General features: G+C 36.6%; 1 protein-coding gene across 3 annotated transcripts in view; it reads left to right on the forward strand.

The window, feature by feature from the left end:
- The window catches only part of LOC113504132 (protein bric-a-brac 1-like), a 218,046-nt gene that overhangs the window by 189,310 nt on the left and 6,089 nt on the right, over nucleotides 1–22,647 (forward strand). For 2 of the 3 annotated variants that reach the window (XM_026886278.1, XM_026886279.1), the window contains 3 exons: nucleotides 11,244–11,304; nucleotides 20,125–20,385; nucleotides 22,284–22,459. In XM_026886278.1, coding sequence (XP_026742079.1) covers nucleotides 11,244–11,304; nucleotides 20,125–20,385; nucleotides 22,284–22,459 — 498 coding nt within the window. Of the gene's footprint in view, nucleotides 1–11,243; nucleotides 11,305–13,054; nucleotides 16,114–20,124; nucleotides 20,386–22,283; nucleotides 22,460–22,647 lie in introns of those variants that run through there. The other variant, XM_026886281.1, reaches the window with a different exon arrangement.

Consider the following 22,647-nt stretch of genomic DNA (forward strand, 5'->3'; position numbering starts at 1 on the left):
GATTATTCCTTTAATAGGTTTAGTATTATTGCTGAAACCTTACCCTCTAATTCAATTCTCTACAAAAGAGTCTATGGCCTCTTCACGTACCACAGACTGCAAAAGTTCTAAATTAGGTAGTGATCAGTAAGGAGCTTATCGCGGTACCGTCCGTGGCTATACCTTTCATTTACTTTATGAAGGTAATGAGACCCCTTACAGTGAAGACAGTTTTTTTAAAGTAATTATCAAGATTTGGTACAGAGAAAAATCTTCATAACACACTATAATTTCCAAATTATAATCTTTACTTTCTTCGCCAGTTTGAAAAACGAACGGGTAGATACAATTAAACAAGAATTCGCTTTTAAATCGGCAGTGTTGCTAAAAGTACGTCATCATGATAAGCGTGCCAAAACCGAGGTTTTGACATAAATTAAAATTGCAATACGCCACGTCATCCTACAATGTACTATTTAGTGAAAGTAAAACATAATGCTTGACGGATGGCCGCAGGGCTGCCGCTTACTAGAATTTGCTTTTTGCTATACTCACTGAGAAAAGCGCACGTACATAGAGCAAACATTTAAAGGCTTAATTTTTCTTCCTAATGTAGTTGAGGGGAATGACGGGTTATTAAAAATTAATGTTCATAAAAAAATGTACTCTAGAAACAGAGAAGTAATTAAGTAGTGTCCGTATGTAGAAATTTTGCGTAGACTCTACATTCCTAAAATATAGGCTATCCCGCAATGGATCGCTCTATAGAATAGTCATACTAACTATAGCACTGAACTGGGGGAGCCGTACAATGTAAAAGTCGCAAAAGCGGTTTGTGTCAACACGAACAAATGTTGATCGTTTGATTTTGTGAAAATGCAAAAATATGCGCGTGTCATCCCTAGGGCGGAGGAGGCGCGAGGCGCCGGCAGCTGACGGCGCGCGGCGGGCGCGGCGGCGGCGCGGGCACCTCACCAATATATAACAATAGTGAAGATGAGAGTGAGTCGCTAGATCAAAGCCCGGCCACGCCGCCGACGCGCTTTGTTTACGCCAACGCCGGCGAACCATCGACTAATCAACCAACTGATTAATTTAATTAAACATTACGAGAAAGTTCTGTTTATTTTACGTTTCCTCGGGCCCACATGCGAGTTCAAAGGAAATACGCCGGGAATGTAAACATGAGGATATTGTTGGGACGCGAGGCGAGACGTATTGTGCGGAGCCGCCGCCGCTGCGACACCTCCAGGCCGCGGCTCGCTTCAATAGGCCTCGCGCCGCTCCGACGCCGCGACGCGGTGCCAGCAGCCGCACAGATCTAGCACACGCGACACACTTACTGCTAACTAGCTTAACCCAACTCCTTGTTCCCTGCTAAGAGCTAGTTACCTTTCGTTACTCCTCAGTTGAACATGACAATCCAGCTGATGTTAATTTTAACCAAATGTATTCAAGTTTTATTTGTTGTAAGATATTAATAAATAACCGTGGGTCTCTAGTTGAGACGGAGGACACATTTCATTATAGTTAGAGCCTTCCCTAATGCTACCGCGTCACCGGTAATACTATTAATTAATATTCATACTAAAGAAGGTCGACGCTAAATAAATCGAAATTTCATTCGTCGACGGCCATGCCCGACATTTAATGGCACAAATTGAACGATAACACAATTACTAATCGTCTGTTAAGACGGCGGCGGCCCGGAGAGTTTTCGCGCCCTGTTTATAATTAATTTACTACATTAGTAGCTGCCGCGCATGTATGTCGGTGTGTCTATTGTTTTGTTTTAATAATGTAAGCGAAACTGCCTCACTGCCTCTTGTTATGATAAAATCATCTTATTTATTTTTGTTTTCCTTGATCAAATGGCGTGTAACGTTAAATCATTACGACTCGATTAACTCTCCCCTATTCGTGATTTTGAAAATTAATATCCTGAGATAACGCGCTGTACCTTCATGTACGTTCCGGCGCAACTACAAATTCAGAATTCAGCCCCACGGGCCACGGCTAACGATATTTAAACTAAACTCGAGGAAATTGATTCGTGTGCAGTCAACAACTCGCCGAAGCTTAATGCGAACTGTCCCTCAAAACGCAATAGAAAGTGGTCGAGGAAAAAATAACAGTTGAAAACAAAATGAACAGCGCAAAATGCGCAAAAGTTTAAGCGGCAACTAATTAAAAAACAAAAGACGAGAGGGTCGCGCGACGTGCGGGTAACTAGCTTCCCGAATTATAACTCGCTTCTTTTTTTCGCGCGTTTTCGCTTTCGTCCGGCTAATTAGGGTTAAGGAGGTTCGTGTGTCGAGAACGACGCGTTTTAATGTTTTCACGGTCGGATGTCGTAAAAGAGTGAACACCAAAGATGTGTATACAAATGCGGAACGTTCACACAAAACTTTTGTACTCGTACGATTTTTGAAGCATTGGGTGCTAAATGTATGAATGGTTCCACGGCTATTGAATGAAGTATAATTTTACGATTGAAAGCATTTGTAACATATATTTAAATGAAATAGTTCAAGCAGTATTTGCCTCTTAAGTGCTCACAAAAAATACTTTCTTACCTATTACTTTTGCTGCAAAGGCTTGGTAAAGAGAAGAAATTCCATTAATTCCTGAGTAAGTTGGTCTGTTCATTACCTTGTAGCAGTTTTCTATTTGCACTGCGTTTGACGTGATTCTGTCATTAGTTTCCGTAATCATTTTCTGCTCTTAGTTCGTGGTACTTTTCTTTTTTTTTTAAAGATTAAATCCGATTCGATCTAACTACAGATGGAAACACAAAACTGGCGATTTGCGAATGTCGAATGGTCGACGCGCGTCGCGGCTATTGCTTCCAACTTTTTTATTTTTGAAGTTTTGACGAACTGCACCTAGTTATCGCTAACGCTACCTGCTGTATAACGGAGGCTCGATTTTAATTGAAGTCAGAATTTTATTTTTGAAAGAAGACTCATATAGTACATATTTTGATGATAAAACTTTGGAAATTGCTTAGCGATTACAACACCACTTCACAAGGAAACTCCGAAAACAAAATAAGGTCCAGGTCAATAGTTTATTAAGTACCTACCTTCCATTATTCTACTCATAAGTATCTACATTAAATATTTGAATACGTTTATACATATAAACCCGGAAGTTTGGAATTCGTGGTGAATAATATAACGACTATGTAATTTGGGTGCTATCGTAACGTGCGGCACAAGAGCTGTTTGTAAATTAAAAATAAATGTTCGTCAAAGTTAGCGGTAAATAATTTACAGCGCCCTCTGCCGGCCCGCGGTGGAATCGCTGGTGTTATGTAGGGATGTGACCACGGATTACAAAAATCTCTTTTGTATAGAACTCTACATACGACCTGTATAAGAAAAAAACAAGCTGATAGGGTTCAACAACGGTGGTTCAATTAGGCAAATGAAAACGAATGTCAGATCCGAATATAAATATATTTTAAGTAAGTAAAGATTTTTTGTGTGAAAAAGTATTCATTTATTTTATAACTTCGAGTTCTACATTTAAATACCTACTCTCATTTTTCCCTGTTTCAAATGTCATTTTTTAGCCAGCATTAGGGTGGTTCCGCCGCCTCGCGGCATTCCTAATACGAAAAGTTTATAATACAAATAAATGTCTTATTTAAAAGATATATTTGGCAACCCTACTGCTGCGGGGGTGAAAAGGGGGTGATACGAGAGGGTGAAAATTAACATGTTTGTCTTGCTTACATCGTCGCCAACACTGAAACTACGCCTAAGTCAAATAAATTTCTCCCGTTTAACATAAGCATATATACTAATGTTTTAAACAAACAGAGCGGCGGGACGCGGGACGACGTTTGTTCCCAGTAATTAATGCTAAGAATTAAAACTTTTTGTGTGCTCCAATGATTTTAAGTTTGTTATTTTGTTTGTTTGGGAAATATGAGTGTCTTCCATTATAATGTAGGATTTCTGTGAAGTTGTAAACTCTTCCAACACTCGTAGCAGGCGCGGGGCGCGAGCGACGGCAGCCGGGTGTTGACCGATGTCACGTGACGTCACGCTGTCATCTATTCTATTTTTGTTGTGCCATATTTGAATATAAATCTTTCTGTTCTAATTTTGTCAGGTTTGCCAATACTTTATTCATGTAAACAGTATTTTTATGGCTACTGTAGAAATATAGTATTATGCAGTCAACATCAAATTATACAGAAAGTTGCCCACACATATTATTTACATATCGATGTTAACGAAATTATTTAGTAATATATTCTATATACTCAAATAATACGTCTATCATAATATTAATAGCGGAAAATTGTCTATCTCGGTCGTAAACAGAGTAATTTGACGACAATGGTTGATACAGCTCTATATGTAGATATCGTATACAGGGTGTGTCTGATACTGTCCATAATTCCAATGGGCTTGTAAAACCTATTTTTTTTTTATTAAGTAATGAAAACTTAATTTTTTTATAAGCAATTCTTTAGTTTTTTTAGAAAAAAGCCTGCCAAATGCCTACTAGCAAAACTATAAATAAATTATGTATAACTTATATATTTAAAGTAGAACGTCAAAGTAGCATCAAACTGACGTTAACGAAATTCCGAATTAAAAAGAAACATAAATAAGGGTTTAAGACCTTGCGGTTTTGCTTTCTCCTTGACAAAATTTATTTTTTTGTCAAAACAGACTGAGTCACAAAATTATAGTGCTTAGAATAACTACTTATTTTACTGAAATTAGCTTAATGTTGTCGTAAAACCCCTACGCAGACTAAGCTTTCACTAAAACTTACAAATTCGCAACAATAAAAAAGCGATCTTCCACAATTTGTCCGGCAATCTACATTTACATTTGTGGCGCCGGCTGTGCACAATGCAACCTATAAGAAAACAAACAAAAGCGCCGAGCAATCACTTTGTAATAATCGCAGAAGTCACCAAATCAATCCGTATCCTTAGTTAACGCACCTTAAAACCTAAACTGAAACCGTTTTCGAAAAAAACAAGTGAAAAGCGCGGACACGAACAATGGAACGTATGTGTAATAGAGAGGTAAAGTGCCTATCAAGCCTTCAGACGCTGTAAACATATAAAATGGAGGCGCTTATTGTTCCTTCAGTAACAATAAGAGGAGCATTTTTCCACAATCGACTGAGGCCATTTCGAGTGAGAGGAGTGGAAATAATAACCACTGGATATCGCATCGACGCACGTTTAAACAATCAAATGGGGAACAAAAAGACAGTAATGTGGAAATGGATAATGCAGAAGCGACTAGGGCGGGGCCCCTCCGCGAGCGGGCGCTCGGACCGGTGTAGTTCTGCAACTATTGTTAGTAGTAGCCGGTTAGAAATGTATGCGCCGTGCAATATAAATACATATGGGACAACGAGCTGAAAGATTAGATATGAGATGATGATACATTTCACTGTTGGCAATTATAGTTAATCTTAGTGAAACTTTTACTTGCTTCGCCAAAAATAATCAGGCAAGCCAAATTCGACCTGCTATTAAATGAGTTCGAAACGATTATCTCTACTTAAAATAAATTTAAATTGAATAAAGGCAATTTGTAAATCTTTATTTTGTGATCGCGTGTTGACGCTGATCTCTATCACTGTGGCCACACCCTACGCTCTATGAAGAGGATGTGTGATTAGTTTTATCCTTCGCCCCTCGGAGCGTCGCCCCTTAGCCCCCCCCCCCCTCCACCCGCTCTTCACGCGCCCTTCCCGCCATTCTTCGCCAACTGTATCTCGGAACAAATGAATCATCCTGTATTAACAGGGAAATAACTAACCGTTATTATAGCAAATTGAAATCAAATCGAAGGACGGCGGAGATCGTTATGGCGAATGGTGGTAGTTTAAAATGAGGTATGTTTTAGCTGCGTTTGGATTGTGATTAGCCATCAAATTCGTCAACGTTTTTAAACCAAGATAAGGTAAAAAAAATCCTAAGCATAGTTTGCGAATAGCTAACGCTAGGAATATTTTTAGCCCTTTACTTACCGGCTGAGTGACCAATTCTTTCAACACAATGAGGGCATTTTTATTTTCATAACAATGGAAAAATGAAAAATAGCACAAAAGAATATTCAAAAAGAAATTGCACTCGAAACATGTTTTCTGCACGTGGACTGTGTATGCAGTAATTCCCCTTTTGCCTACGTATTGATGTGCTCCGATTTTTACCTTATTAATATAAAATCAAGTTGGAAATAACGCGCGAGTTGCTCTCAACTCCTCACTATTTTCATATCGCATAGTTTCACAAAGCCCTCTTGAACATTGATCCCGCCCTCTAATGAAACCACTACTCCATTAGCTGTGACACAGAGATATCGTTTCCAGTTTATTTGCAACCAGCTCTCATTACAAGCCAAGATATTATGAAGAACAGACTTACACAAAATTATGGTAATGCGGTACCTACTAAATTCTATTCAAAGAGTAATAAACATGTATTTTACATAAAAACCTTCACTGTTATAATTTTAATAGGAAGTGCGATAGCATCTACCTCCGCATGCCCGCTGTAGAGGTGTACAACCCCATTTCAGGAGTACAGTATCCGAGTGCGGTATGCTATAGGCTGGATACCTAGATTATAAATAAGCGAAATTAAATTTCGCGTAAATCGTTCGCAAGGGCCGGCTGACGCGGACTTATTACGCGTATACATACGTAATTGCGCGGCACCGCGGAAGTTTATTATTGCGTTTCGTACGCAAAGTTTCGATTAGAGGGGCGCCACGCCGAGCCGACGCCGGAATAACATAAATAATGACCGACTAATGCGCTGGATTGCACTCATTTGCTATCTAGGAAGTTATCCGCGCAGATGGTGCTAGATTTTTGTGTACCACGTTAATATGCGAGCCTGGTACTTTACGTTTCAATTTCAATTTAATTCCATTGAAGAAGGAAATACTAAATAATAGCATAAATTATTAAATGAAAGTTTTCCTTCGTACTTGTGCTGTAATACAATTAATATTTAATTTGTTGAATGAAACGCGGTAATAAATGTTGTATAGCGGAGCAATATTGTTAACAAGTCTGTCGGCGCCCCGAGGGTTGCCGCTGTCTAAACAAACAACTTCAAAAAACGCGAGCTCGGTTCAGTTGTAGACAGTGCCAAGTGTAATCCGTTTTCATTAGAGTTTCGAAATTGAATCTGACTAGGATATCATGTTCGACAAGTGAAGTGCCACTTGTAACGGGTTTATAGAGCTGGCAGAGGAGCGCCGCCGGTAGCCGATACCGAGTGATTAAGTTTAGGAGTGACGTCAATAGATGGTGCCGTAATCCTGCGGCTCTGTGGCAGGTCGGGGGTGGGAATGTAGACGTGTCACTTGCAAATGTACAGATATGCAAGTAGTCTGCTGTTCTAAAAGTAGGGGAGGAGCTGCCAGCGGTGCTGAAACAATAACCAACAGCGTAGCCACGTGAAAGTAACACAAGAATAACAAAAATCGCAGGGTCCGTTTATTGTCGACATTTACAATATTGATCAGACGATATGCTCGCCCGTCTCCACCGTTGTTATTTACAAATATGAATTTTTTATTTAGTTTGCATAAGGACGGCGCCTGGCGCCACCCACAAACCTCCCTCCTATTAATAACCTAAGCGTCTACTAAATGATACCCCTATATAATAACAACCGCCTCAACCCCCCGCCTGAACATCTACCCACTGTTACATCATATTTTATTATAAAACATAATAGCTGCCGACATTATCTCGCAGTTTCTATATTGAAATAAAAACGAGGTTTATTGAAGCGGGAAATAAAACGTCCTGATCGTTCGGCCTTGGAGACGGCCAAACTTCTACTCCGAGGAGATGGACTTTTTATTCATTATAAACTTTGTCTACTTTCTTTTCAAATAATAGGCACTGAAGTAGGGAACTTGCGCTGCTGTAATAATATGGACTGTGAAAAGAAAACCAGATCTAATAATAGTATTTAATAAGCAAGTTCTGTCATGCCAAGTCATGGATAGCTGGACCAATTTAGTAGCTATCGCTTATGAAATAGTTTCAGGCGATACGGAGTACAATTCAGTGGTTCGTGGTGGCGGTTAATGGACTACTACGACAAAACATAACTGAAATGTAATCCACGGTTATTATCGGCTACGGGCAGAATGTCCCCTAGAACCCCCAACAGTGAGCCATAAAAACTAGAATTTTAATGCCTTGCTACCGTATAATCAACATGTGCCTTTTAATGTGGCGATGGTCAATTTTAATCCAAACTTTTTGGTAAAACTACGTAATAGCTTCATATTCTTTTATTCTGATAATTCTTAAGTATCGTCTCGTGTTTCTTTTTATTTCGTTTTCCTTGTTTTAGTGGCCGATCTTCTGTAATATAATTATCATAATTTTGTAGCCGTTTTCGGTTTTAGGAATGACTCACCCAAACTTGAAATTCTTCTAAGTACCCTTTAAATTTTTAATAGATTATAATTGGCTCTTGCTAAGTCTTTGCTTAGGGTGGTATGAAATGAGCCAATCAGCAGTTCTCTATCGGGGCAAGCTGGACAGGGTGCAGCGAGGGTAGCCGCCGGAGGAGCCTGTATTTGTGTACGTACTTCAATTTACACTTGAGACATCATACTCGGGCCAGGTTTGCAGGCATGATTAATTTGTACTTCCGTTAAGTATCTGAACGGACTGAGGGAAATTTTGATTGTTACTACAGTTAGATGTTAGATACATAAACACAAGTATAAACTTTACCAAATACGTTGCTTAATTAGATAAATCAAAGGTGTTGAAGTTAAAAGTCATGTTTTCCCGCTAAATACGTTGCAGACGAGCCTGTTCGTCAAATTGACACGGTTTTCTTATTGTTAGCTAGTTAAGATAAGCTCACAGACGGTCGCTCCCCTACCCTCGTCACAGCTGTTCAGGGCGCCCGCTGACGGCCGGCTCAACAAGTTCGCCCGCAGTACGTGTCGCTCCCTGAACCGATCAACGATCGTTACACCTCTCCTTAGTCCTTACACACGTCCGCACTTCACACTACTTCATAAACATTTATTAGACCTACACTGGCTACGCACGTACGGACGTTCATATCGCTCACGACGACCGATTTCTTCCTTCTATAAAGTCTCGTCTTTAATCAAATGCAATAACAGCCTATAAAATTTTAACAGATTGTAATTTAGTTGACCGAGTGTACCTAATAATATTATCGGCGAGGCGGTCGCGTCCACCGCCCCGCGCGCCCTGGGCCCCCGCCCCCCGCACCCGCCCGCGCCTACATAAATCTATTTTATCGTACACTGGCAATAAATTTTATTTCGGGATCTTTAATTCTTTGTTATTGAATTGGATTTTAGTGTTTTATTCGGGTAAACAAACAATACATCGGAACGTTTCAACCGGTACTTAGGGCACGTGTGCGTTTCGTAAACACGACTAGCGGCGGGCCCGTCGTCGCCCGGCTAACTTAATAAAAGATTTTATTTGTAGATTGGACTGCGTTCCGTTATTGCCGCCGTAAAATGGCCGTCTTTTGTCTGCGTTCACAATTAAAACTTCGATAATGTTTAGTTGTAGCGCTGGGCACAAAGAAATGCCGCTCTTTGCTTCAACAATTACAGGGTGGACGTAAATAAACGTGCGCTCGCGCAGCGGCGCGGGCGGCGCGCTGCGCGTCCGCCGCCTGATCTACAGTAGCGATCGATAAAATGTGCAATCGTAAACTTCCTGTACAAGATGGGAAATTGTAAATTAACTGACGAATTGTTCTTTTTCATCTGACCGTTATTATTATTGTAGGGTAATGAAGCCGACTTGTTAAACGTTAGTTGTAATTGTGTCTGCACAAGATTTAGAACGCGTTTTATATACTTTGCTACGGCGGCATCCATTAATTTACTCAATGAAAGAAATTACGCTCGATTTCTTTCTGATGTTGTCTCGAAACTTTTCCACGACGACGATTTTAATAGAGCTTTTTAAACACAGTTTAACTAAGTTAAGTAACTGGCTCATCTGCATAAGCGCTTGTATTTCCTCACATAACAGCGTGGTTCATATTAAAATGCCGGAGCGCCCGACGAGAGGAAAAGCGTTGACATATTTTTATTTAAAAATGATATTTTCTCTGCGTGTGACAACCCTTCCCACAAGATTCGTGGGCAAACGTAACAACTTTTTTCCGCCAAAATATGGCACGTTATATTTATAAAAACCTGTGGTTTTGCGTAGCCAGGGTAATTTCTATTTTAGGGTATTAAAACAACGAGTCAGAATACTTTAATTTGGGGGATCGTTCTGTGCAAGTGCCTAATAGGTACCTGCCTCGTCATTCACGTACTTTTCGATCGTTAAACTTTGACAGTTGCGCATATCGGGTGACAGTTGTCGAAACCCCTGTTCGGGCTCACTTTCTCAGTAAAATAACAATAACATTAAGGAGCCACCCCTCCAGCTCTATAACAAGTTGACAAATGTTTTTTGTTTTGTTATTCCGCAATCGTTGACATCATCGCGTTCTTTTGTTAGAGTTTTACCCATGACACGACAAGATTTAACTAACATTTGGATCTCATATTCATCGGTATAAAAGACGTAGATATTTTTTAGAATAATCTTCACAAAACCCAAATTTACATCCCGTCGGTCTGCCATCGAACAACCAATAGTACGTTAGATTCAGACAACTAGTTGATTATAATCAACCGTAGAAAAGCCTTAGGTATAATTGATACAGCGATAATCGAAATACTTTTTCATAATTATACCAAGTCCATCTTTTATTTGCAGGTGGATTTTCACTCTGTTTTTACGTGTATTAAAACAACGATGTAAGGTTTATTTACCTTACGTCGTTGTTTTAAAAGTTTTAAAGCTGAATTTGCTGTATGCTCGCTTCGACGGGCTTCTTAGACCGTGGTTCCTCGGTTATCATTATTGTCGTAACGTCACAAGATTACTTTTAATTTATTGTAATTAGAGGCAATAAAGTTAATGATATCAAATATAAACCTATTTTCCTGTTTCACTCCATTTTTTATTTAATCTTAAGAACAATTAATTTTATAATTAAATGTTGCTTTGTAAATGTACCAAAATCAAAAATAGTTTTCAAGAAAACTCCTGTTTCTATAAAACTTTGCCAAAATTTCATACTTTTAACAATTAAAATATAGAAGACTATAATCATGACGTAGCAATGAGTTTTTTGTAGAACTATTCAAGTGAAGCTAATATTGACTTCTTTTTCTTTTCAGGCGAAGATGATTGAGAACTCTCAGGCCTGGCTAGGAGCCTCTACATCTGCAGCAATCGCAGGTCAGTTAGCATCTAGCTATAATCATTATTCAGTTTTAAGTGATTATAAATGGCACATTCACTAAGTATAAATCAAGAAGAGCAAATGTACCGAAAAAGAAACGGGTTCGAAAAAAGTTTCTAGTTCTATTTTCTCTGACGAACACACAGATAAAATAAAACCTCTTTTCTGGCACTCTAAAACTAAATTGAACCTGAAGTGCTTGTTTCATATTGTTGTCTATTTGTCTCTACTTTCCGCATTAAAAGTGATAAAGACAGCGAACTAAAACTTGATAGACAATTCTGTATTCGGTTCATTATTTTCGATTCAAAGTAAAGGTCTTGATTCTTTTATCGGTACCAGATGTACTTTAGATACTTGGTGTCTTTTGTTTTTCTTAATAAGTTCATATACCTTCTTTTTTGCTGTATTTTTAGCCAGTAGTTATAAAATTGCATGCTGTTAGTAGTTGTTGAATCATTATTTGTCAGAAATCCGTGTTACATTGATGCAGTAATAAATATTTATAAAATCCGTTAGTAAAGTCGAATGAAGTTAGTAGTACAATAACGGCAGATATAAAATGGTATTGTATAAAAAGGTATTGTTTCCAAGTGCTTGTAATAAGTAAGATCAAGAGATATTATTCTCAATTCTCTTGGATGTAACAAAACATAGGCCTTCAATGTATATTTTATTGCAAATATTTTTCTCATTGATAATAACTTTTTATTCTTAGCCTTTCATTATAACGTGAGAAAATAATATAGAAACACTATTATATTAGTTGGATACAACATTGTTAGCGTTGCGATGGCCTTATGTATTGTGCTAGTAAAATTTATAGTTTAATGCCATAAAAAGTGGCACACTTACGTACATTGTTATAGTAAATTCAGGTAATTCTTCTGAGTTTCTCGTGCGATGAACAGGCTCGTATGCGATCACGTAATTGTTTTATGTACGCCCTTTTACTTATCACGGGCTACAATATATTGAGGAACAATGTTTATACAGAACCTCTGTCAACTCGTATTTTACTATGCTTTTGCGAAGAGGTTCCAAACATTCATCATACATAGATTTTCAAATCACTGTCTGGATAAATCTGGCCGTAAAAAAATAGTAAAAAAAGTAATTAGAAACTAAGACCTATCATCATGTGAGTGCAATCAAAATCTACGAAAAATAGAACATTTTCTATACTTTGCGTGAAGTATAAAAAATCCGAGCAAAATAACAATTTTTAATCTGATCAATCTTCGTAAGTATTTTCAATCTTCGGAAACAGCCATTGTATATTTTACTGTTTATAAAGTAATAATGAAAATGTTTTATTGTATATTATGTCCGTAAGTATTTTATTGTTCATAAAATAATAGAAAAATGCTCGGACGGCCGTTACAGGCGATGGTTTCTGATCAATCGGCGCTATCATTGAACTACCAATATTTTTAACTGTCCCCACTTTATGCGCAATGTCTGTTATTAGAGCATTACTCATATTACACCAAAAACACGGTGTTCTGTAGGTTCAGGATTAGCCCGAAGTATACCTACAAAATCTAACATTGTTTTCAATCAAATTGATGCCACATTTAAGTCATGCGGGTATTTCAAAGTGATTTTACCTGAAACTACGTCCAAAATAATCCAAATTAATTAAAGGAAATACAATTATTTCCACTTGGCAACTTAGAGTACTGCATCAACGTGATATGGATTTGTTAATGTTTGAATGTTTGTGTTGTTCCCCCGCCCCCTCAGACTACGGTCATAGCACGCGCAAGATGAAGTCTCCGACGTGGACGCAGGGCCAGCTGCAGAAGGCCATCCAAGCCGTCGTCACGCAGCGGATGAGGTTCACGCAGGCCGCCACGCACTTCGGGATCCCCAAAGGAACCCTTTACGATAACATACTCGGGAAGTCCAAACGCATGGCAGTGTTAGACGAAGCCGGGCTATTAGCCAGTGAAGAACGAGCAGTCTTAGATTTCTGTTGCGAAGCAAACGTCTCGCCTTATAACCGGCGGACAAAAAAGTCCCTAAAACAAGTATTACCCTTCGTAGAAAAGTTGAGAAAGTCAAGAGACCCAAACTTTGCATTTAAAGGTCTCACAGGTTTTCGATGGTGGTGGGCCTTCTGTAAAAAGTACTCAATAGTGTCACTCTATTACGAAGGGTCCTTAAAGAATAAAAGCCTAAAACTTAAAGAAGAGACTGACGAATAAGACGTTAGTTTGCTAAGTTGCAGCCAGTAGCGCCATCTAGTTGTTCTATCCGATACTTGTTTCTGTTCGGTTCTCTGTTTACCTTGTTACATTCTTTTGCAATTACATTAGAAACAATAAAAACTAAATATAGGTATAACAATTTGTGGAATAAGTGAGAGAAAGTTTCCAAATTATAAAAATAGATCTTTAATTTTACAACAAACAATTAATACAAAATTTACTACAGCGTTATTCTTATTTTTCCAAATCGCAAAGCATACACTAATTTGAATCTAATAATTTCTTTGATAAAATATATTATATTCAGTATTTCAAAATTGCATTTATTTATGTCTAACTAAAAAGAAAGATTACTTCAATAGATTCAGTGAAATAAAACATTGTCAACAAAGACAGACCGATTTATAACAAAGTGCGAATTATGTGATAGTTATATCGATCCGTAATTACTGCACCCCGAGCTACAGCGCTTGTCGTTTATGCAGACTACAATTTTGTCATTAAAAAAGACACACATACTTAAGTCAATCGACACAAATTTCTTCGCCATTAATAAAAAAATAAATTAAGCAATTTATACCCGTTATTTTGTATATTACTCGATTATTGGCTTATAATTATGATATTTTCGTTTACAATTAATTCCCGTTTCAAACAAGTTTTATTTAATAAAACAACACTATAAGCGACAGGTGTGCGTATCATCGGTTGTCATCAAAATTTCATCAATTTTATAAATATCATGTTTATTTTAGTACGTGTACGAACCCAACTTTCTAAAGTCAGAGGTTGTAAACATTTTTGATGGGCCAATTAAAATTGTGCTGAGCAATCGTACTCACAACTTACAACAGGATAATAGACATTCGAGTTACCTAGATGTGCAAAGAAATTTACAACTCTTTTTGAAAAGTTAGAATTAATTTGAACCGATTTAAAAACACATCACACAATCGAAAATATAAGATATTTATTTAAAGACTGAAAGCCCGCATGTTGTGTTTGTTTAATAATAATTAACAGTAATAAGTATAATATTAATCAGATGTGCGGAACCTTCAAAAAAGTCGCGTCGTTTTTCACTGGCAGTAACTGTAAACGGCTAATGCGTCCATTTAACTTCATTTATTTTTAATGATATTTCGAACATTGCCATGTACAGACTTGTAGGCGTATTAAGTTAAGTTGTAAAAAATAAGCACATTTGTTACAATGTACACTTTACAATAAGTGACTACTTAAGGTTATATTTTAAGATATTCTAGACTGATTCTCAACTGACTGTTATCAATCTATTTTTGTACATCGATTATTGATTTGTTTTTGTATTGTGATTATAAATTATGCTAGAATTTGAAGCGGAAGTTATTTATGTTGAAATACAGACGTTTATACTTTTGTCAACATTTCAAATGAAATTGAAAACGCTTTATATTTTTTAGCAAAAAAATAATCATTATAACGTCTGCGGTGGCATTTATTAAACGACATACATTTAATTAATTTGTGAGTTTTTGTGACGGTAAATATGTTTTGTCACGTCACCACCTTAAGCTGAGTAAATAAGTTTGTGTTTTTTGTGATAATTGTGTTAATTATTATATTTTTTGTTATATCAGATGTAATGTAACGGTTTCGTCCATGACGTGGTGAGTAGGGTAAGGTTGTAACTACGAATGTAGGTATAATAACTTAAGCCGTCCGAATATTCTACAATATAGTTTAAATTTGTAATATAGAGCAATGTCTGTCCACTAACTCTTAAGACACTCGTCAATTTTGGGTACGATTATTGTTCACTGATAGGAAAGACGATATTCCAAGATTTGTTTATTGAAATACTGCGTTATTAAGGGGGCTTATATTTTTGGTTTTATAGAGCTCCTATGAAACCAACTGGTGATATTTAATCCGTCTCAATTATAAGAGTGATAATTAGACTTAATATTATTCGTTCTTATTCTGGAAACAAAATTATTTATCAATAATATACTTATAAAATGATGTTCTTAGCAGCAAATGCGCGAAACCGGGTCCTTTCGCTAGTATTAACATAAACCGAAGGTATAGCCATCAGCTGTGCTATGTATCAGAATATTTTATAACCGCATGAATAATTAAGACGTTTTGACATTTACCCGTAACCCGTAAATGGTGTGTCAACGCTGGGACGAGGTGTTTTCGTTGGAATTATAGTCGCAAGTTACGGATACACCGCGACACTAATTGAGGCGTTTTCGACTCTAAACTGATGACACTATGACACTTTTTTGTCTAAAAAGTGTTTGCGTTGGAACAGTGCTTACGAATTGTATGTAAATAAACAATAACAACATTATTTAGAACTATAAAGCTACGTTAATTTGAGTGTACCGGCCAATAGTGTCGCCGTGTACCGACAGCCTTATGTCGATACATTTAACCCTCAATCTTGTGACATCAATCAAAAGATACCGTCGTCACTTTGACAGCGTCATTCAATTAATTGTTTGTTATTTCTCACAAGTCTGTTATTAAGTGAATACATCAAGTTTATCGACTTTAATTATTTTACATCATAATACAAAACAATTAACTGCATATTGTTGAAATATATACGGCTCTCTGATGAATAATTTAAAAATAATTTTCTTTAAATATTGGTTTATAGGTGGACCCCTTTTATTAATAATTGAATTCAATACAAATGAATGCTCTGAACAAAGCTTAGAATATAAAAGCAACCATAACCTAAAAAATCTAAACTATAGCTATCCGTAAAAGGCATCCTATTAGCAAAGTTAGCAAAACATTTACCAAACAAAATTAATTAATTACCAACATTACTGAACATAGGCAAACTACCTACAAAAAAAGCAAAGAAAAAGTGTGATATGCACAATTATTCCCAATTAATTAATTATAAAGGCAATCATTAATCAGGGGGCCGAACCTGTAAACGTAGATCTCACAGATACACGACGCAAAATCATACAGTGTTGCAAGTGTTAACTGTGAATTACAATAAAAATACACTTGCGGCCAATAAAAATGGAACGTGATATTTACATACTTTGAGAAATATAATAACGAAGGTTTATTTACATTTAATGTTGTTGTTTGTAGTATTTTTCTATAGATATAAATGTTTTCTCCTTGTTGATTGCTATATTTAAAACACTTGACACCTGAATTCTAGCAGTTTTTTTTATGTTAAAAAAGTGTTTTGGTGTTGAAGCTAATTTGAAATAGCTTAAATTGTATATCAGTTTAATCCGTGTTGTTAAATTACCGTATTTAAAATACAATATAATTAAATCGAAACATTAATCATTTACACAAAAAAATATTATATTGGGCATTTGCTCGCCAGTTCTAAAACTAAATCCTGACTATAAATAAAAAACAATAAGGGGCTAAAAGAACATTAATTTAATAATAAGATTAATTAAATAACTTTAAAGACAAACAAACATAAATTTTAGTATAATTATATCTTAAATTATATAGATATGTGTATAAAACTAAAAGCACAACGGGAAATATAAGAACGTTTTTATCGTAGAAATATATTTCAATGAAATACACAATTATGTTTTATCGTTAAATATAAATTAACCGCACGCTCACATTCTCGGTTTTTCTTACATTGTTTCTCTCGACCCACCTGCGCCTGCACTCCTCCACTGAGTTTTTATCATTGTACGAGTCCAAATTAAATATAAATAGAGAGTTATTAATAACCGTACAGAACCATATCTGTCTTCAAGAAATTGAACTATTTTGCGTCCATGTTTTGCTATAGTGAAAATTCTTGTGAAATTTCTCGAAGCAAGAAAAAGTTATACGAATTTTGTTGAAAAAATTGGACCACCCGACTGCTAAATTGATTTTTTTTTCTCAGCTAAAGCACCAGCAATAAATTTTGATCTGCTCTTGATAAGTTTTTAATTATAATCTCAATGTTATATGAAAAGAAAGAGCTGGATGCGAGGTTTTACTAGAACGATAAATTTATAAAAAAAAACCCCGTGCGATGTTTATTAATGATTTTCAAGTAGCAGTGCATTGTACCATTATTTATAAGCGCATTAGAACTATTTATTGTTGATAGCTTATAAAATTATGACTGCATCTGCCAACTGTCAGGAATTGTCGATAAGCGTCTAAAAGGTTTTAAATTAATATTCTTTTTTAAGAATAACGCTGTTTAAGATATCAGGTGAGGTAAAATGTTTAGAGAATCATATTCAATGTCATTCAGTACTTAGGTTCGAGCCGTTTTTATTTATTTTTTCTTAAGAGTTAGTGGAACAAATAATTCTTATTGAAGGCTGTTGAAAATTATACCGCACCAGTGAAAAAAACGGATATTCTATCTAAAAAAAGTCTCTGTATTTGCCTACCCTTTTATAATGCGCTATATGTTAAGTTAATTTTTATGCACTTCATTTGCTCAATCCAAACTAATTTATTCATTTTAAGAAGTCCGGAATGTTTTTCTTTTCCCTCTTGTGGCTTCAAGACATGATCGCTAGACTGAGATTACATTAAGGAGATAAACTCTGTATCAATACTGTAGTAAACTAATTAAATTATCAACGAATTAATATACACTTACGATACCTTAACACTGCCATTATTCTATCAGTTTCATATTTATATTAATATATGCTATAAGTGCCTTCCGTCCAGCAGTTATGACGTATGTAATGTGTAGCATCTTTATGCCAAGAACATAAGGTTGAATTTCAGAGTGCATTGTTCATTGAACAATACAATATTGTGCGATGGACTTCAGATAGATCAGACTACTATAATTCATAAAGTCTTTAAATTCGCCCAGAGTTTGGACCAAACTAAACATAGAATATAGAGATATAATTGTTTTCGAGGTTAACAACGCGGTTATGAAGTTATTCCGAAATTAGATTAAAGGAATTCCAATTAAATTAGTCTTGATTACGGAGAGATGAACAGATAGCATATTATCTGCTATTTCAGTTGAATAGTAATAATGATTGTTTATAGTTAGTGTAAGGATTTAGAGAATGATCTCGCTTTGTTTTGCATTTAGTTACTTATAAGTCTATATGTCTATATGTAAATCATAATTTTAAACATAAAGAAACTGTGCCTTCTTTGAGATTTAAGTATTGTATATTGTAAAACTTACAAATCTTTATAAAAAAAATATTAAGTTTTGTGTAAGTGTAATGTAAATTGTTAGCGTCGATTTGGCCATGCCACCTATTAAAAGACTTGTGTAGTTTTGTAAGATTAACTGCGATTGTTCTAAACTATAATGACTGCTACATTCCTATAACTATGACTCGTTAAGTATTAATTAAGTAAGAAACGCGCCATCTTTAGTTCTAAACAAAAAGACTGTAATTTTACACATAAACTGATTTTAATCAAAATTATTAGTTTCTTTTTCTTTATTTTTCCCGCTAATTATTTTTGTTTTAGTCACAGGTTTCTTCAGGAGGTCAGTATGTAGTGTTTCTAATGTTATGTATTCTAAGGGCATTCATGCTTAATTTTCGAATGCAATAATCTTTTAATGTTCAACAATGTAGCCCCCAGAACGAACCCGCTATCCTTATGGTCGCGATCCCGCCTAACAGCAGGCGCCTTATGAATGCCCTTCGAAGATTTATTTGTTGTGGTTGTTGCTTGTATTACATAGAATTTATGTCTTTATTTGCCAATTTCTTGCAGAATATGTGACTTAAATAATATCGTGTAGTTTCATTAAAAACAACAAAAAACAAATTGAATTGTCTGCAGTACAAATCCGAAAAAAAAATACAAAACCATTATAACATGAAGTGCCATAGATCATCATTTAATTGATCTTCTCAACAAAATGGCACTTGAAAAAGCTTGATGTCAAATTAATCACCGCGTAATTGTTCCACTCCCTGTTTCATAAATATTTATAGCAAAACTATACAGATAAAAATCCATCTGATGTCAAAAACTTGAACTTCACCTTAAATGGAGTAAATAAAATAAAAAAACGTAACATCAAAATTAATAAGAAGTAGCGACATACTTTTTACTCGTACCACAGATAAAATGCAATTTTAAGTGATTAAAGCTGATTAGTGGATAGTGCGACGAGTTAATCGTGTCTCGCCGATGATGGCGATATCTTAAATGGAAACTCGACGACTCATGCATAATCGAATACTTAATAATATATATCAGACTCGATAATGTTCTCGAATAAAATTGTAACTTTATTTAGTTTAAGATTAATCCCGATGCTTTAAATAACTTGAGATCGACGAACGATCAAGTTTATGACGGCGTTGCGGTCGCCGCGCGTAGCGGTTGTTGTAATCTAAAAATGCGATATTATGGAAATATTATCAACGAAAATAAACATACGTAGGAGCATATACAGAGCTCAGGCTGCATGTAATTTGCTCTGTATTGTCCCATTCGAGTGGTGCGGGAAATGTGACGAGAGCACCTCCGTGGGCCCCTCGCACTCAACGCATTGGATACACTCCAACACACCGGCTGACAATCTCCTCTCTATACACTTCACAAATCAAATGATACTCTAATTCCAAAGATAAATTCTAATGATATATTTGTATCCTCCAACAGATAGCTACCAATACCAGCTGCAGTCGATGTGGCAGAAGTGCTGGAACACGCAGACTCTGGTCCACAACCTGAGATTCCGCGAGCGCGGGCCGCTCAAGTCCTGGCGGCCGGAGACCATGGCCGAAGCGATCTTCTCCGTGCTCAAGGAGGGGCTGTCGCTCTCGCAGGCGGCCAGGAAATATGACATCCCGTACCCGACGTTCGTGCTCTACGCCAACCGGGTGCACAACATGCTCGGGCCCAGCGCGGACGGCGGCGCAGGTATGTTCACCTCACTTATACTACAAAGCTGGAGTTACTGGCGTAAGCCTCTTGAAGTTTACACATTCCAATACTGATACCTTTTTAATATTTACCTGTCCAGACGTTGCTACGGGTATTCAAATATCCGTACTACAAGTCGCGTCCGCCAGTCGGCCCCAGCTCACTGACAAATGCAGATGTTAGCAATTTTACGATGGCTGTACATCTCCGTTTGTCATGAATGTTGCCGCCGGTTACTTTGAACGTTTATATTAAATTGTGATCGAATGCCAATACCTCGTTACAAAATATTTTCGATATTAGATTCGAACGTAACTGAAAAAGTATTGCGATTTTAACTTTACTGCAAGATATGACATTTTATGAGTATCACCTGTCTACATATTTTCTTTCGTTCATATCTTCACAATATTTTGTAACACTGTCCAATTTAAATAAGCGATATGAGTAACCTGTGATACGACATTCTTGAACGTATTTTAATGATAATATAGGTATTGAATAATGTATCTCCTTGTTTAATTGTAAGGTGTGTGCGAATTATAATAAAAAATATGTATTTGGCATTGCGAACTTATCTGCTACGCGAGTGCTCGCAGCTATAACAATTTTTTTCTATATATTTGTGATAATATTAAAAACATGAATATGTATACATAAATATAAATATCTATAGCGGGATTCAATACGAAGCAAGAAAACGTTGCCATTCATAGACTTTATCACTTCAAAGTTCATCATTGCCTGCGTAAGTCATGAGGTGTAATAAATGTCTTCATCGTAAAAGTAACATTTGGAAAAATATTGCGTGAGTGCTTGCTATTACCTCATTCGAAGTATCATGTAGTAAAAACTAGTCCTAGATATAGAATTAAACAAAAATGTTTTTACGAAACCGGAAACAACAGTTCAAACATTATCGAACACATTCATGAGGGGGTTTGATGTCCACTTGGTGTTTGCCGTTGTACAACGCATTTATTGAACGTATATTTTTCCCTTTTTTGGGAAATAAGAAACATTTACAGGCGCAACGCAATAGTTTTGGACCATTTAAGCATTGGTAACTCCACTCCGTTACATAATGGTTTTTAAACATAAGAAAATAAAAATGTTTACAAATTCATATTTTCCTTTTCACACCGAGATCTGTTCGATTGTTTACCAGTGATCGACACTATTGTTTGGTCTGAGCAACTAGTTCCAATGCTGTGCCCTATTTTCAATTAAGCAGAACTAGTACAGGGAAACTAGAAAACTATTCCCTAAACCAAGATGGACGGGTGTTGAGCACGTTCTGTGGTCCATTGGTAAATTGTTTGACACAAATGCAAATAATTCCACAATTTCTCTATTCATTGGGAACTGGAAACTGGTTGATTACTCTCCACCAACAGGAGTCTTATGAAATTGGGTTTAGTGATAGAGGACTGTTATGTTTTTGTGTTGATAAATCCGTTTAAGCCGAGATCGGATGTAAATTTAGCAAAATTAAAACCTTGTTGCTTTAATACGTATCAACAGTGATTGTCACTTACCGCATTCATCAATTTTGAAGTTTTATGAGTGATGACAAAAGCTATTTCAGAGCAACTTTTTCTTGCGTCGTATTGAAGTCATTTTTTCTGAAACATTTTTGAATCGTAACATTTTACAAATTATATTATGGTATGCAGCCAAGCAAGGCTAGAGACCTAGCTTAGCTAGACCACACAAGCTTTGCACTCTCGATAGCGGACCATGATATATTTCAAAGATCATCCACTAATTGTCAGAAATAAATTTAAAAGAAAAGATGTTGCATTCACTTACTTATTTCGGACAATTTGACACTGAAATTTCCAGTAACCAAAATACCTTACGTGTTCACGTTTTACTATTATGCGACTTTCCAGATTTAAGACCAAAGGGAAGGGGGCGGCCGCAAAGAATCTTACTGGGCGTATGGCCCGATGAGCACATCCGCGGCGTAATCCGCGCTGTAGTGTTCAGAGACACCCACGCGCCGTGCGCCACGCAAGCCACGAACCTTAAAGAGCTGGAGCTGCCGGTGTACCCCGCCATCGCTCCGGTCAGTATTACACCCGTTGCGTACGCACGCCTCGCCACTTTACATCACAGTCTTACGTCGACGCTGACCAACGACGTGTCACATTCTCTGCACTCGAACCGAACGTGATATGACGTAACATTGTGATAAAGAAAAGCCATTTAAAAGTATTCATGTTGTTTGAAATGAATCTACTTTATATCGTTGTT

Source organism: Trichoplusia ni, chromosome 21, assembly GCF_003590095.1.
Source record: "Trichoplusia ni isolate ovarian cell line Hi5 chromosome 21, tn1, whole genome shotgun sequence".
NCBI lineage: Eukaryota > Metazoa > Arthropoda > Insecta > Lepidoptera > Noctuidae > Trichoplusia > Trichoplusia ni.